The following is an 18,799-nucleotide window of genomic DNA, read 5'->3' on the forward strand; positions in this document are numbered from 1 at the left end:
AAATAAGAAATTCAAATGGCCAAAGAGTATATGAAAAGATGCTCAACATCACTAATCATCAGGGAAATACAAATCAAACCAAAGGAGATAATTTTGCGTATAGTTGGATAGTCATTATCAATCAATCAATCAGTCAATCACTCAATTAATCAATCAATCAATTCATAACAACTGTTGGTGATGATGTTGAGAAACTAGAACCCTTGTGCACTGTTAGTGGGAATGTAAAGTGGTATAGCCACTATGGGAAACAGTATGGAGGTTTCTCAAAAAGTTAAAAATAAAACTACCATATGATCTAGCAATCTCACTCCTGGGTATGGATCATAAAGACTTGAAATCAGGATCTCAAAGATATAATTGCATTCTCATTGCAGTACTGTTTCACAATAGCCAAAATATAGAAATAGCCTCAGTGCCCATGCACAGACGAATGAATAAAGAAAATGTGGTACATACATATAATCGAATATTATTCTCCTTAAATAAGAAGGAAATTCTGCTACGTATGACAACATTGATGAACCTTAATGACATTATATTAAGAGAAATGAACCAGTCACAGAAGGACAAATATTACATGATTGTATTTATACAAGGCTTCTGTAGAAAATAGAAGGGTGGTTTCCAAGGTCTGGGGTGAGGAGGAAATAAAGAGTAGCTATTCAACTGGTATAAAGCTTCAGTTATGAACGATGAAAATGTACTAGGGATCTGTACAGCAATATGTTTATAGTTAAAAATACTGTACTGAATACTTAAAAATTTGTTAAGACGATACATCTCATGTTATGTGCTTTTGTGCCACAATAAAACACACACATACCCTGCACTTGTACAGTATTCTACTCAAAAGTAGAAGTGTTATCTTTAAGTTGCCTAGGTCTCAAATCTTAAATTCTTCCTTAAGTATTTCCCCCATCTCATCCTTGACATCTGATCTGTCAACAAATCCTATTGCTTCTACCTAGAGGCAAACTTACTTTAAACTTAATGAAGTTCAAGTTTTCAGGTCCCTTACTCGCATAACCTCCTTTCCAGATCCTGAGAAGTCACCTGGCAAAGTGTTCACGTGGCCATATGCTTTTGTCCAATCTGCACAAATCTCTTTTAAGATAAAAACTGAAACATAATTCACATACCATAAATCTTACCCTTTTCGAATTTAAGATTGGTTTTTTAGTATACTTACAAAGTTGTACAACTAACACAACTGTATAATTCTAGGTCATTTTCATCACCCTTTCCAAAAAAACACCCATACTCAGTCTCGCCATTCTCCTCTCCTCCCCAGACCCTGCAACTGCTAATCTACATGGAATTTGTCTATTCTGGACATTCCATATAGCTGCAATCATACAATACATGGCCTTTCGTGTCTAGCTTCTTTCACTTAACATAATGTTTTCGAGGTTCATCTATCAGTCCTTAATTCTTTGTTATGGTCAAATATTATTGCATTGTATGGATTTATTACATCATGTTCACTCATTTATCAGTTAATGGACATTTGGATTTTTTTCCACTTTTTGGCTATTATGAGTATGCTGGTATGAATATTCATGTACAAGTTTCTGTGTGGACATACGCTTTAAATTCTCTTGGGTAGTGTGGTAGGGTGAGAAATGGCTCCCCATAGATGTGCACACCCTGCTCCCAGGACCTGTGAATATGTTACCTTACATAGAGAAGGAGACTTTACAGATATGATTAATTTAAGGATCATGAGGTGGAGAGATTATCTGAGTGGCCCAATGTAATCACAGGTGTCCTTATAAGAGGGAGATAGGAAGGTCAGGGAAGGTAGAGAAGGAGATGTAATGACAGAAGTAGAGGCTGAAGCGGTGCAAAGAAGGGGCCAGGAGCTGAGGAATGCAAGTGGCTTCTAGAAACTGGAAAAGGAGAGATAATTGATACTTTTCTAGAACCTCCAGAAAGAACACAGCCCTTATGACACAGAACTTTAAAATAATAAATTTGTGTTGTGTTGTATTATATGTGTTGTTTTAAGCCAAGTTGGTTATAATTTATTATGGTTCAATAATAGGAATTGTATTTTGGAACTTGGAAGTGGGTTACTGCAGTAGCAAATACCTAAAAATGCAGAAGTGGCTTTGGAATTGGGTGGTGAACAGAAGCTAGAAAAATTCTAGCTAAAAATTCGTGATAGAAAAAGCCTAGATTGCCTTGAACGTAGAGTTAGTAGCATACTGATGATAATGATTCTCTGCTAAGGAGGACTGAGAAGGAAGTAAACGGCATGGAAAAAAAAATCTGTCTTCTTAGGAGATACCTAAATCATCATCAACAGACTGCTGGTAGCCATATGACTACAAGGGCACTACTGATGAGGGCTCAGAAGGAACTGAGAAACATGCTAACATGGAAATAGAGTAAAGGGGACCTTTGTTATATAGTAGCAGAAATGTGTCATACAATCACGTGGAAAAAATAATTTGTAAGAGGTTAAATTTGATATTTAGCTGAAAAGATTTTCAAGCAAAGTTCTGAAGGTGGCCTGATCTCTATTTGCAGATTGTAGTAAAGAGGAAAGGGATAAATTGAGAGAGCAATTAAGCAAAAAGTAACCAGGTCATGACTTGGGAAATTCTCATCCTATCCAGACTGTAAAAATGAGAAGATTCACTGCCAGGAAAATGTGCTCTGGAAATAAAGTCAAGGATATGTCTGGGCAATCTTTTGCTAGTGCCTTGTAAGGATTAGAGGGTCAGAGTATTGATTTATTCACAGAGGGTTCTCAAGTGCTTAGGTAGGAGTATCATGGAAGCTGTTAGACATCTTAGAAGAAGCCAGAAATAGAGTTGGGGATTATCCAAGAAAGACCTGTGAGGAACATCTTCTGTGATGGAGAAATCCTGAAGATAAGATATAAATGGAGACCCACAAGGCTCTTCAGACTGTTATGTCAACAAAGACACTGCCGGCATGGACTGAAAGAACAGCGGGAGGACAAACTGAAAGGAGACTGTCAGACTCCTAACACTCTATTTGTAGGAAACAGATTGATAAATCTACTTAGCTGCAAAACCTTGCTTTCCATCCTGGAAAAGGAAGGATGACTCAGAGGCTAAAGCCACAGGCACAGAGCCATGAGTTTTGAGCCACAGAAGTTATTCCCAGGCCTTGAAACCTCATGGAGTTGGCCTGGGTAACTTTTGAAATTGATTTTGAGTATAGACTACTTTTGTCCTTCCATTTCTTTCCTTTTTTCCTGGGAATGTCTATAACTGTTACCCTGTGCTTATCACAATCATATTTTGGAAGCAGAGTAACTTTTTTTTTAGTTTTATAGCTGCCCATTGTCAGCTCCCTTGACCATCGTGACATGAAGGGACAGGGCCTGGGAACACACTGGGACATGAATATATTTTTTGGTTCTCAGTACCAGAAGTAGGTAGGCAGAGGAGGAGAAACAAGGCTTGATATGTAGGGAGCCAGAAGTTTTCCCAAATTTGACAATAATCTTAAATTTTTACAAGGCGTATCAATGAAGAACTGTAAAGCTGAAACAAATGTTTCCAAATTGTCAGTGGTAAAAACCATGATAGAGGAAAGCCTCAACGATCTTTCTATTATCGTCATAGAAAACGATACAACAAAAAATATCTGTCATGTGAAAAGACTATCAAACAGTATGAAGTCAAAATGAAGGGGGGAAAAAGTATCATAAATGTGAGCTAGTGTGTTATTTTTCTGGATTTAATGATATTTATGACATTTGTCAACTTTTCAGAATTGTATTTTATTAATTTTAATTTGTAATTTAAATCAGTTTCTTTTTTATCTTAAGTAAACATTCACTTTTGTACTTAATTATGTATTCCTAATTTTGTATTATTTTTTGAAAGAAGGTATCTCTAACTTATAAGTTAAGATCCTGACTATATCTTTAAAATTTACTCAGAAATCACCCTTTTCTTACCACTTCCATTGCTACTATCCTTTCTTGACTATATTATTGCAGCAACTTCCTAACTGGTGTCTTTGACTCCACCTTGTCCCATTTCCATTTATCCTCAACACAGCAGTCAAAGTGATCCTGGTAATGTAATGTGACATAATTAGTGTAATGTACTATAACCTAGTGTAATACAATGCAGTGTAACGTAACTTAATGTAATTCAGGCCATGGTCTCTACTTGACGAAACCTTCCAAATGACTTCCACTCTGCTCAGAATGAAAGCCAAAGTTCTAAAACTATCTTACAGGATTCTACCTCTTCCTGTGCACCTACCTCCCACCCCCCCGTCCCTCCATCCCCGCAACTGATTTATCCTACTCCAGCCATTCCTCATCTTGTCCACGTGTCAGCCTTGCTTTCATCTCAGGTGTTTGTACTTCCTGTTCCCTCTGCCTAGAACAATCTTCCGCCCAGATATTAACACAGTTCACTCCCTTGCCTTCTTTATATTTTTACCAAAATGTCACCTTCTGAGTAAAGCTTCCCTGGCCACCCTCACTAATTGCACTCTCCACACATGCATACACACACAACACACTCAGACCCTCCTGCACCCCCCCACACTCACACACTCTCTCCTTCTTTCTCTCCATCCTCCTTTCTTTACATTTCGCCTTAGCATTTTCATTGTCTTCTACTTTTGTTTGTTGTGAAACCTGAAATCAAATAAGCTTTTTACTGATTCAATTTCAGATAATACATCCAGATATTAGCATTTCAGCATACAAGGGAGGATGATGTTACTTTGAATTTGATTACTTTAAACACAGTTTGTGTTAGTTTGGGTGATTCACAATCCCTATCCACAACTCAAGAATATTCTCGTGGTTTTACTCCATGATTGCATAATACTCCTATTTTCTTTGTAAAGTCTTGACTATAAAGTTGTACTCTTGTTTAACATAGTTTACCCTGGCTCAGTCAAAGAGAATTTCTTTAACTTCTCTGGTTGAAACTATTGACAGAATCACTAGGACACTTGACTATACATTGGGATATATGCCATTCTTAGAAAAATCTACTTATGGAAAGAAAAACAGAGCTAATTAATTTCACTTATAGTGCCCAGTCTTATTGAAGTAATGAGAAGTGGCAATGAGGGAATAACTGTTTCTTTTGAAAACAGAGGTAAAGATAATTATTTTACTGCTAGGAAAGGGAACATTTAAAAGCAAGAAAATGAGTTTTTGAATTTGTATGTCTGACACTGGAGATTGCTTATTAAAGTCCTGGATCGACGTATGTTGCATTTATAAAAGCAGAGACCCCAGTTTGATCCTCCTATTAAAAAAAGCTTCCATAATTATTTTCAGCGTAAAATACATTTTAACTGAATAATTCATCAAGGATTCCTTTCAAATTTCATAGTTAGTGGAAATACAGACTTTTAACTTATTGGTCACACACAGTTCTAAATTTTGTAGTTTAAAGTTTCATGGAGAAACTCATTTAGAAGTATGTTTCGAAGTGAATTGAAATTGATCCTCAAAGGATAGCTAATTATGGATTGATTGCTTTTCAGATAATTTAAAGTATTTCCTTCACCTCTATTATTGTTTAGTTTGAATTAAAAATTTAGGCATGATTCTGATGATGAAAATTGACTGAACTGTTCACTTTTAAAATCAAAGGATTCATTCATTCATTACAAACATTTATCAAGTGCCCGCTGGGAGCCTGGTACTCTGCTAGGTGCAGGGAAAGCTTTCTGGAGAAAATAATGCCAAAATTGAGTTGGCAAAAATAAACATTTGTTTTATTTTAAATATTTAAGCTCTTGCCTTTCAGCTGCAGCCCATTTTTCTAATATTTGACTTTGCCATTCTGAGGTTAACTATGTTTCCTTTTGGACAGGTGGTGCTGCATCAGGCACTGACAACTGGGTGACTGGAGAGAGACTGGGAGGCTAGAGGAATAAAAGCGGACCTGCTGCTTCTTTACCTCCTGGGCATTTCAGCATCTCCACAGCAACACTGCTTCCTGCAGCAACACTAAACTGCAGCAACAACAGTTGTTTTCAGCTTGTAGTTTTTCCACACTACTAGAACTGGCCTCGAAGACACCAGCAGCAGCTGGCTGGTGCCCCTCTTTAGAGGTCTGAGTCCCAGTTAAGTTTTCATAACTCCTTACACTACCGTCTTCCATTTGCTCCCTACACTAGAGGTGGCAGCTTTTTCCTAAAGTTATTACCTCTGTGATCCCTCCAAGTCCCCCCGTGCCCTTTCAGTTTTCGAACACATGATTATCCATCCTTTATATTAAATAATTGATACAGTCTCCACCCCGTGACTGGACCCTGACTGCTATAGAAATTGATGTGCCTCTAATAATTTAAAAAATTAGCTTCATTTCTCATTTCTCTTGATGTATTAATAATCTCTGGCAATATCTGTGACAGGTATAAATTTTATATATGTAGACACACACAGAATCTATGGCCTCAATAGTTTTATAAATGCAGGAAATGGAAGAGTTAATAACTGGGATGTTTTAAATATTTTCCTTGAAAATGGGATGGCTGGTTATATGATACAAATTATATTTTTATTACTTTGTTCTTTCTTACAAGCTTTACTCGAAGAATGATTAACAACATTTTATTAGTAGGTGTGGCAAACCTATGCTGTAATTATTTATAAAGGAAATTACTGGATATGTAAATATAATGCTTGCCTCAGTTATACATGCATCCTAGGTAATTAATTTATGTCTTTTAAAAAAAATATTCCATATATGAGTGATATCACATGGTATTTTTCTTTCTCTTTCTGGCTTACTTTACTTAGAATGATGATCTCCAGGTCCATCCATGTTGCTGCAAATGGCATTATATTATTCCTTTTTATGGCCAAGTAGTACTCCATTGTATAAATATATCACAACTTCTTTATCTAGTCATCTGCTGATGGACATTTAGGTTGTTTCCATCTCTTGGCTATTGTAAATAGTGCTGCTATGAACATTGGGGTGCATTATCTTAGGTAATTAAAAATGAGCACACCTTGGGTGAACTAGAGAGGTGAACCCATTGGTTGTTGTTTTTGGTGAAGTTTAATTTAATTCTGAATCAATTTAAATAACATATTAAAACAGCATTCAACTGTTTCAAATTTCTTTAAAAACACATTCATATTGTCTATAAAGACACATAGATATTCTGTACAACTACTGGCATTTCTTCTCAGTTATATCACTCAGGGTGTCTCCATTCTTTATAAGATTTATCTATTTGAAATTTTTGTTTGAATCTATGAAATAAAGTGAAAAAAGTCAACAGAAACAAATTCAGTTTGAACATTGAGATTATAAATTCTTGCTTATTGTGATCTGCAGCCTTACTGAGCATTTGAAATAGTGCAGACTATTTTTAAGCTTTTCTATAAAAAATTTTATAGAATATAAATCCCTTAATACAGTCCATGGATGGCTGAATTTATGAAATCTTTTTATAAAGACTGCCTGACATACTGTTTCAAATATTGGATAGTTAAAATACTATTCATTTCCTGATGAATTCTCTGAACTTTTAAATTCAATCCATTTTTGCATGTGTTTAAAAAAGTTTCTTTATTACAGAAAATATATTTTTTCACTCTTTAAATATTTTTGTTGCTGTCATTTAGGTGTTTTGTTTTTAAAAATCCTTGTTTTGTTCTTTAATCCAGAATTTGAGTGGCTTGTAATTTAGAAATGTCTGTCAGTAATTGGTACATTAAACAGTTTACAGAGTTGAAAATACTCTTAAAATGATCTCACCATCATATCTTAAATCCTGGATAATGAATACTGGCTAATTTTAGGTAAAGAGGAAGAAAGACTTTCTTTAAGGGCATGAAATAAATATTTTAAAATTATCCTTTATCTGATTGCTTTTTCAGAAAAAACTTATGAAATAATTAATAAAATAGTATTTCAAAATCACTTATGATATCATATTCATATTTAATCCAAACTTCAGCAGGAGAGACAGACCATACAGGTAAAAGGCAATATTTGAGAAGATGAAGACTGTTAATTTTCTAAAGCTGATGAAACATATGAGCCCATAGATGGAGAAAGTACACAAGAATTACATATACTAATCTCACGCATAAGCACAGATGTAAAAAAAATCCTAGACAGGACTGAACTGAATATAGTTTACATAGGTCACGATCATCATTATATTGTGATCATGTTGGGTCTACTTAAGACATGCAAAGGTAGTTTTAGAAATTCTAAATAATTTACAGCATTGACAGATTAAAGGAGAAAAAAATTATTTCTATAAATGCAAAAATAGAATTTAAAGAGTTTGGTATCTCCTCATGATAAATTTTCTTAGAAATAGGAAGGTATATTATAAACCTAATAAAGAGCATCTATCTAAAACTAATATTAAAGAACATTTTTAATGATAAAACATTAAATGCATTTCCATTAAAATCAGAAATCAGTGACATTTTCTTCTATTCAACTGTTCACAGACCATTTGATTATCTACAAGAAATCCCCAAAGAATCTATGGCAAATCATTCATATTACTAAGAGAGTTTCTCAAATAGCTAGATATAAGTAAAAAAGTAAAAATCAAATGGATTACTACACATCTGCAACAAAACAGCTGGAGAGTAACATTTTTGAAAAAGTACATTTATAACTACAACAAAAAGATAAGGCACAGAGGAATAAACTACGTAAAAGTGCATAAAATCCTTTTTTGAAGAAAATTATTAAACTTCACTGAAATATATAAAAATAGACAAATAATGGAGATTTGTCATGTGGATGCATAAAATTCAGTATCGTAAAAATATCAATTCTCCATTGTCAGTCCAATCAAAATTGATTTATAGAATCAATACATTTCTAACCAAATTCCAACAAGGTTTTTTTTTCATTTTGAGAAATCTGAAAAACTAATTCTAAAATTCAGGTATCTAAAATGTCCAGGTACCTAAGTTGGAGACACTTGTCTTATCAGATATCAAAAAAACTTATTGTTTGTGCTAATTAAGAAACCGTGGTTTTAGTATCAAGATAGTAAAATGACCAATGAATGTATAGAAATCATATTTTATTAAGAGAGGGCACTCATACTCAGGTGAAAAGTAAGGACTACTTTACAAATGTTTCTTGGAAAATTGAGTCTCAGGACAAAAATAATATATGCAATATAAAAAATTAAGTCCAGATGGAAATAAAAGTGACTTTAAATAATGAAATCCTCTTTTTTTTTTTTTAAAGAAGAAAACATAATAAAAGATCTATTTGACTTTGAGGAGCCAAGGTTTTCTTAAGCAAGACACAAGATGTGCTAGACATAAAAAATTATACATTTTATTTTACTACAATTAAGACTTTCTGGTCATCAAAAGACTATGAAGAAAATAAAAAGACTCTACAGAGACTCAGAGGAGTTATGTGTAGTACATATACCCAGCAAGGGGTTAATATATAGAATATACAAAAGAATCCCTGGAAATCTACAAAAAAAGACAACCAATAGAAAAACGGCCAAAAATTACATAAACAGGCATTGCACAGAAAAGGAAACGCAAACTGTCACAAACTGATGGAAAAGTTTCAATCACATTAGAAATCAGAGATATGTAAATTAAGATCATAATAAGATGCAAAAATAAAGACTATCAGGTGTAGATGAAGATGTGAAGTTTGGGAACCCTCACACACTGTTGGTGAATGAGTACAACTATTTTGAAAACAAAATAAAACAAAACATTATTTTTTTAGTTGAATATGTACCTAACTTATGTCCAGGAAATTCCACTTCTAAAGATATGTTTTAGATACACTCTTGCACATGTGCACTTGTGGAATATTCATAGCGGCAATGTAATAAAAATGAGGTAAAAATTATTTTCAATGATGAAAATAAAGGGTAAATAAATTTGCAGTGCAGTCATATTTTTAGAAAGCTTGAGGACAAGTAAAGTGAAAGAATATAATGTTTAGAGAGACATGCAAATACATGGAATATTAAATAAATTTCCAGAAATAAGGCTGTACAGGACTGGTGATGTTCTAGTTCTTAACAATATGGTGGTAGGTTCACAGGGATACATTTAATTACGCTTTGTAATGTAAACATATTACATATATTATTTTACATGTATAAAATTTGATTTAATAAAATTTCAAGTCTCTTTAATTTTATTATTTTCTCTTAAAGTCAAACTTTATTTCACTATTTTGTGGCTACTATTTGACAGCCTTCTTAATTCAGCTGCAGAGAAAGTTTATGACTTAATAATATCTGTAAAAAAATCTAATTATTTAAATTTGATTATCATGCATTAATACAAAAATAGAATGCATGCTGTAATTCCAATATGGTAAATAGAAATACCTCTATAAAGACACATATAACCAGTATGTATTATGTCATAGCTACAGTAAAATTTCAAATCTTATTTCTCTGATCTCCTTCCTGCTTGAACAGTAGATCAGGAAATTGGACCTTTTCTGGGATCCTCTTCCCCAATTATTCCATTTAGGAGTCCCTTTGTGGGGTGAGTGAGGGGGTGAGCAGAGTCAAAGGAATCTTGCACATAGCAGGAGATGCTGCTCCAATGACCACTGTAATCACTGTGTTCCTCTCCTGCTGTCCATTGTCACTCTGTTGTCAGTGGGTTGTCACCCATGCTGCTACCTGCCTCCTTTTAATTCCTAAATTCTAAGCTACATAACAGACCACTTCCCAGGCTTCTGTTAGCCTCCTCTGAGCTGAGCAATTTCCTCTTTCTGGCTTGCAGAAAAGCTTTCTTATGACTGGCTCTTCTGATGAAGGTCCCCAGAGCAGAGTTGCTAGGGGCTCTAAGAGATGTCTTCCTCTAAGCCCCAGTCCTTGATGGAGGGAGCCGGGAGCTGGAGCTAGACCAAGGGGATGGTCAGCCGTGGCCTCACACCGGTGGTGGATCACCCTGTCTCCTCTGGGCTCTGCTACTCAATATGCTCCATTTCCCAGTAACCTTCTTGCTCATGCTCATGGTGATTTGCTTTGGGGGCTCCATTATTTCCTCCACCAGTTAAGGACCAACAGGGATTCCTAGTTCACTGGAAAAATCTATACATACCTGAAATACGTTCCTACTATACATCTGATGGGCCCCACAAGAATCACTGAACCTGTTAGAGTGTCCCTGACCATTCCATGACATTGGGATGTTCTCAGTTATTCTGTGACATTTGGAAGGCTGTACTACCTAGAGTAGGCAGAGGATTTTTAACAAAATATGATTTCTATACATTCATAGGTTACTTTCTTCATTGTTCATTTTACTACCTTAGTACTAAAACCACATATCAACTGGTGTGATGTTATCCAATTCCATGCATCAACCTAATATTGTCCCATCACTGACCAGGCCCCAAATAATCTCATCTGATCTCATAAAAAGAAAATGGGGAAGGGGAGAAAGAATATATCAAAAACATCAATAATGATTGTATAAGGGATCACAAATTACTTTTAGTAACATTTTTATACCTCTTTTAACTTTCTAAAACTTTTTAAATAAACATTTATTAATTTTATATTGATAAAAAAGCCATGAAAGAAAAACTATTTTTAAAAAGCTTTAACAATCTATTATGTTCCCGTAACTTTGCCCAATATCTTCCAGTGTTTACTGCTGTTAGAAACATAAGCTAATTCCTTTTGTTTAGAACTTTTTATTATAACAAAAGCATTCATAAGTAGATATTTCTACTTTAAACCTTATTTGGGATGTGTACATTGCTTCTGTAGCAAGCAAAATTCTGTCCTGATCATTAAGCTTTCATATTCTAAAGTTTTTTGTTCATTTGTTTTTGCGCTCTGTCATCTCTCCACATCTGTCTCTTTACCATGTCACACAAAATGAATCCTCTAACAGCAATCTCCTAAGTGTCAATATCTAGCCAGAGATTGGAATTTAATCCCCCTTCCTCCATACGGTATTGTTTCTAGAGGCCTCTTATCAGAGCAAATTCTTTTATTTTCATGTTAAAGTTGTTACTGTCAGAGAAACAATGGCTAGTTCCACACATATGACAAATAAAAGCCACACGTTTGATTAAAAATAAGTAACATTAGAAATGTGAAGTCCCAGAATTATACTCTCTCCATCCACCCCACCAAATAACTAAGTAAATACAGGGCCCCAGTACAAATGCACAAAAAAAAAAAAAAAAAAAAATTGAGAGACTTATTTTGTGACCAGCATGAAATATTGGGAGCTCAAATGTAAAAAAATGTTTCTGCTCAGATGATGATTTCTTAGACATCATAAAGCATAAGTTAAAATACATGTATTTAAAATTTACTTTTACTAAGCTTATTTTTTAAAAAATACACTATTCGTCTTTATTGATCCAAATATTGATAGTAAAATACTGATTCACAAAGTATCTGTACAAAAGTCTTGCAAAATGATATACTTGACGAACTGAAATTCATTTGAAACATATGTTAAGTGTTTATTATAGATTCTCTTGCATGGAATTCTCCCAAAAAGCCTATGAGATAGATGGAATTGTCTGAATCCATTGTCCGTGTTTCTTCAGCTACCAGGCCAAGCTACATTTCTTTATGGAATCAGGAGCAGATAGTAACATCTTAACTAATTTAAAAACTACCAGTATAAACTAATTTTGCCGTTTTGCCACTATTATTTACCACCTTTACTTATCTCTCTACCTATGCTAATAAATATCTCCTTTAAAAACGCCAGAGGTGCATTAAGCTATGTACTGGGCCCTCTTGCCCGACTAACCGCATTGAGGCCACCTTGCCAGCTGCCCTGTAACAAAGTTGGGTGCATCCAAGGCAGAGCAAACTTGGCAGTGCCGTGGAGCAGACAGAGGTAGGTTCTGAGATTTATTTTCACTGGATCTCTCTCAGTCTGCATACCATGTGGTGTCTCAGAGCCTGGAGACTGACTATGGGGCCACTATTGGGCTTATGGCTGGTGAGGTCCTTTCACAACAGAAACCGGGGATGAACTGCCAAGCATGGTGCTGGAGGGAAGACAGGGCAGAGACTCATGCATGTACATGCAGTAATAGCTAGGGTGATGGCACTGCCAGCAAGAAGGAGTATTGCCTGAGCCCAAAGAACTGACTGCAGGTTCAGAATTGCAGATTTAACACAAGACTCAGGCTCAACTGCAGACTGCAGCCCAGAGGCCAGCACTTCTGCAAACCAGCCTGAGGCCAGGTGGTCCCTTTCCCTCATGTCAGAAAGACATGTAGCTTCCTCTGCACACACCTAAATTCCATCTTAAGGAGACAAGCAGGGGAAGGCAAGAGGATGCAGAGAATTTCTATGCAAGGAGGTTGAACACAACCTAAAGCAACCATGTAACTTCTTAAATTAGATTAAACGTCTAATCATAGAAGAATAAAAGTCAGTTTTTACCCTCAATAAATAGATGGAGGCTGGGTTAATGACCAAATTAATTATGATCCAAAAGTAAAACAAGTTAACTTTTTTTCATGCATTCAAGTTATAGTGAATGACATCCTATCAACATTGCACAGTGGAATTTACTGAGAATCACTTTTTTTTCCAAGTCCTGTACATTCATTATCTCATTTAATTCTCCTACAAGCCCTATAAGGGAGGAACCATTATAATTTCCATTGGATAGAAAAGGAAAATGAGGTTTAGAGAGGTTAAGTAATTTGCACAAGGTCACATAGCTGGGAAAGAAAAGCTGATCACTTATTTAAATGTTTTAATTTAAAAAAATAGTTAAAATACATTTTAGATGAATTGATTTTTGAAATTTGAAGATGTTCGGGTGGAAGCCTTCTGAATAAGAAAGGCTGGGTCTGCATGTAAAGAGTACTTTCTTTCCAATTTGCATTAGAGATTTTGGTCTTCAGGAACATTTTAAAGAAAACTTAAGCCTGAAAGGAGTGAACCAAAGTCTGCCAGTATTGCTGGCAGTGAGGTCACAATATGTGTCCACTGGAAAGACATTTTCAGTACAATTGGAGATAAAAGGCCACTGGTCACTTCTCTCATGGTACACCACTAAGCAGCCTTCAAAGCAGAAGTCTTCAGGCTATGGACTTCAAGTTAACCAAGTCTCAGTTTAATTCTTGTCCAGCCACAGAAAAGCTATGTAAGTCGGTGACCACTTTGAGCTTGTTTCCATAATATTAACAAGGCAGCGTGTCAAATCAGGATTAATTGAGGCAACAGGTGTAACACATCAACTATGGTGCTACAAAACTGGTGTTCAAAACGGACAGTTTGCATCTGCCTGTTCCTCCTCTCTCCCACCCTACACTTTTTTTTTTTCCTAGTGAATCCTAATATTATCCAGTTCCCTGAGGTTTACTATATGGTTAACCAATCACTTTAATTCCAGATTTCATTATGTTTTTATAAATAACAAATACAAATGTGCACTTGATGATTTAATACCTGGGGTTACAAAGATAGCAGGGTTATGAAAGAAATCATCTCCTGGGAGTATATTTATCAAGTTTAGAAAATGTATTCGCTTACCAGCTCACTGAATTCATTATTGCCTAGGTCAAGTCTTTCCAACTGGCCCAGTTTGTGCATTGACCTATAACAGACAGAGAAAAATACTATTGTGAGGCAGTGCATGATACGTTGCTCCAAAAAACATCCTACCCACCCCCCCATCAGATTTACCTGGGTAGATATTACACAGAAAAAGGGGTATTTTCAGAGAGAAGTAAACTGCATATGTACAGTAATAAGTATGCAAATTGTTGCCTGAAAACCTTTAGTAGCTTACCGTGTTTCCAAACGCCACTCTATGGTTGGAGTATAGCCCTGGCTGCTTAACATAATCTGAGAAGCTTGTTAAATAGCTGTTATCAGTAGGAGGTACAGGTTGGGGCTCCAGCATCCATATTTTTAAGAATCCACAGGTTTAGGAATCAATGAATGAGCCCAATTCTTAGTAAAGCATTCTAAAATCCCACAATATGGCCACAATTTCATCATCAATCTTGTCATTTTCCACTTCCTTAAATGAACTTCCACTATAAGTAAACTTGTTTTTTCTTTTTCATTGAGGTGTAGTTGATTTACATTATAAGTTTCAAGTGTACAGCATAGTGTTCACAATTTTTAAAGGCTATATTCCACTTACAGTTATTATAAAATCTTGACTACATTCTCTGTGTTGAACTATACATATTCTTGTAGTTTATTTATTTTATGCATAGTAGTTTGTACCTCTTAATCCCCTACCCTTAACTTTGTACTCACTGTCTCTTAAACATACTGGCTTAAATGGTGATACAACTCTGAACAATTGTAAACCTTGGGCAAGAGTTGGTGCCAAAGGTTAGAGGTACCTAAGTACATCCTATGTGAATTCAGCATCTATCAAACCATTCTCAAGTATAGCATGCAATGTAAGAAAAGATAGCATTTTTCTGAGTTTCAAGTTTTTATCTCCCTACTAGCCAAAATGCTATCTTCAAGTCCTGACTATACAGTAATTCTGGAGGCACTGTTGATTCAAATCTTAAAAACTGTAGTTCCTTCACCTTTAAAATTTATGTAGTAATTATCTCACAAGGTTTTTATGAGCAGCAAATGAAATGCCACTGTAATCCCGACTCTGTCAGGTGCTCAGAAGTGCAAAAAATGTTTGTACTCTTTCTTCACCCAGCAACTGTTATTGAAAGATTATTATGTGCCATTATTATGTGCTAGACAATCTTCTGGGGTCTGGGGAATAGCACTGAATAAAAGAAACAAAAATTCCTGCTCAAAAGGACTTTACATGCCAGTGGTAAAGATAATTACAATAAATAAAACTATCAAGTAAAATAAAATAATACACTAGAAGCTATATGTGCTGCGAAGAAAACATAAGCAGAGGAGGAAGACAGGAAGAATTCTTATCACAAGATTGCAATTTTTAATAGGGTGATCAGATAAGGTCTCACCGAGAAGAACACTGAGCTGAGGCTTAAGGAAAATGAAGGAGCCTGCTAGTGTCTAGGGTCTAAAGCAGGGACACACTGCTTGCTTGAGACATTCTATGTGACCATTGTGGCTGGAGTGAGGGAGAGAGAAAGTAAGGAAATGGTAACAAATGTTGCTTGTCTATTCCACTGGAAAACTATTTCTCTTTTTAAACTCATATACCTCTTTTCCATGATCTATTTGGCATTCACAACTAACTTTCTTAAATTGTTAGTTCTTTTCATATATATACATATATATATATATGTATATATATGTACACATACATACATATATATATGTATGTATGTGTATGTGTGTGTGTGTATTTCCTTTCCCCACTCTGATCTCAGTAAATGTTTCAAGATGCCCAGAAGGGTCTGGTTGGGACCACTCACAGTCCAAAGATGGTTGTGAAACACTGGCCATCATTGTAAGAATATCTGCCTCACCTCTTGCTAAACCTATACCACTGAATAGGTTTAGCTTCTAGGAAAAAGGGAGGTAGTGGCTGCGTCCCATGAAGAGAGAATTAGATTTCCTTCTGAACCTAGGAATATTGAGGAGTGGCAGATTCTGTCAAACTTTGTTCTAAGACCACATATCCAATGAGCAATGACCACCAAAGCTTTGAGAACCAAGGTGAAGGATCAAGTGACCAAGCATGGCAGATGAGTGAAAAATGACCACAAGTGTAGCACAGCCACCTGCATTTGACTTGATCATGTAGCATTTAGGCAAAAAATATTCTAGTGAGAACCACCAGGAGCTGAAGACCAGAAGCCTTTCCACAATTTCCTGAAATCTATGAACTCTGCAGTTCTCACTTATCTTCAAGCAGCGTATCACCTAAACCCGAGAATATATATTTTTCTAGCCATAGTGGTTGAGGAGCAAGACAAAATTATCTTTATTAAATGAAGATGTGAATAATATCCTGTACTTGAGTGTCCGAAAGCAGATTTTATTGGTATGGGATTACCTTTCTTTCTAGGCTAAATACTGGTTGACTTCTTAAATCATCTCTTGTTTCAAAGTTTCTGGACCTCTAAACACCCTGATCATCTTATCGATGCTTCTCTTCCAAACAGGATCAGGTCCAAATCTGGCACCCTTGTCTTTGCAGATAAAGCGTTACTGGAACACGGTCATGCCCATTTGTTACTGTATTACCTATGGCTGTTTTGCACTGCAAAGGCAGATCTGAGCAGTAAGACAGAGACTGCATTAACCACAGAAGCTGAAACATTTCCTATCTCCGAGGGCCAAATGGCACTCAGAATTAAACACTGCTCTAGAAGTAGGCTGACCGAGACAATGCACAAAGAAACTTTTATTCCTTCCGTTTCTACCTGGGCAGTTTAAGTTTGATTCCTTTTATGTGAGGGTAAGTATCCTCTATGTCACCGCTAAGTCTTTTTCTTTACTCATCCTAGTCCTAGGCTACCACTTTTGAAATCTTTGGGTCATAAATTCGTATCTAAAAACTGTATTTTATATTTAAACTACATTTTATAGATTTTATAACAGCTTTGTGCCATTCTTTGCCATTCTTTTGAATTGGCAACATTTTTCCTTTTGCTTGCACAGCTAACAAAAAAATGGCTTTCCCATGAGGTTTTCTAAACTATTTCCTGAAGCTTATTTAAGTTCTGTTCCTTAAAACATCTTCTAATTTAATTTTATCTCATTTTATTTTTTTTTGATCCTGGTTTTCATTCATTACTATCACTAAAGTTTCAGTCCGTCATTACATTCTTACTTCAATTTTTAAAGTTGCCTTTCCAACATGATTTCTTACATATCTTTAAAACTTTACATCCTTATTTCTGTTTTTTTGAATTTGTCATTCTGTACTATTTTTTACATTTTACACCTTTCAAAGTGACTATCTTTACCTACAAGATTTTAGACAGTCTGTAAGGCAGCATATTGCTTTTCTTGTTTGTGTGCTAGTTGCTAAACTATAATCATCCTCTCAAATTGTCCAAAAAAAGTTCCTTTTAGATGAATGTATATAATAGGTTTTTAATTTCATCAGGATACAAACAAGTAAGACTTAGTCAGAAAAATCAAATAGAACTCACGGTATTTTTGGGTCAGTAGTGTTCTTGGTGAGCGTTCATTCATTCACTTTGTGTTTCTTGCGGCAGCTACCACATGAGCATTGGAGTTGCAAAGATTTCTGGGATGCAGGCTTTCTCAGCCTTGGCACTACTGACATTTTGGACTGATTAATGCTTATCCTTATGCCTACTGTGTGCATTGTAGGATGTTTAGCACATCTTAACACAGTCTGCTTTTAGAAGAACTTATTTTCTAAATTGGAAAGACCTTTAAATGAATAATTACTTCACAGGGTGATAATAAAAGTATGTACAGATTGCTATAGGAGATCAGAAGAAGGAAAATCTGACAGTTCTTGCTGTCACATGATGGAAAACTTTAAGAAGAAATGTCATTTGAGCTAGGAGTTGGACAACCTTGCTATGTGAGTCATGCATATTTGCACATGTGAAAAGAAACAATGAAAATACTAATGGAGTACATCGGAGGCTGAGGTCGTCCTGAGACTGTAGCTTAAGTCCACAGTACTAACAGGTACCCGCAAAGGATGGAAATGATTTTGGTCCAAAGTGAAAAACTCTAAAAAGCCCCATTGGGGTTTTTTTGCAGGAATTCCCACTGTTCTTCCCTTGTGGCTGGATGAGAGGACATCTGGGATGCAGCTATCTTGTGGACTGCAGGATGTTTAGCAGAAACCAAGGCCTCTCCCTACCTGTAGCAGTAGCACCCTCTGCAGTCCTCACAACCAAAATGTCTCTAGACATTGGCAAATGTACCCTCGGTGGGGGTTAGAGGGCAAAAC

At 35.6% G+C, this 18,799-nt stretch overlaps 1 protein-coding gene across 1 annotated transcript in view; it reads right to left on the minus strand.

Annotated features, from left to right (window-relative positions):
- LRRC7 (leucine rich repeat containing 7) overlaps positions 1-18,799 on the minus strand; it is a 428,908-nt gene that overhangs the window by 138,860 nt on the left and 271,249 nt on the right. The window contains exon 8 of the mRNA XM_010963422.3: positions 14,485-14,548. Coding sequence (XP_010961724.3) covers positions 14,485-14,548 — 64 coding nt within the window. The remainder of the gene's footprint in view (positions 1-14,484; positions 14,549-18,799) is intronic.

Source organism: Camelus bactrianus, chromosome 13 (assembly GCF_048773025.1).
Source record: "Camelus bactrianus isolate YW-2024 breed Bactrian camel chromosome 13, ASM4877302v1, whole genome shotgun sequence".
Classification (NCBI taxonomy): domain Eukaryota; kingdom Metazoa; phylum Chordata; class Mammalia; order Artiodactyla; family Camelidae; genus Camelus; species Camelus bactrianus.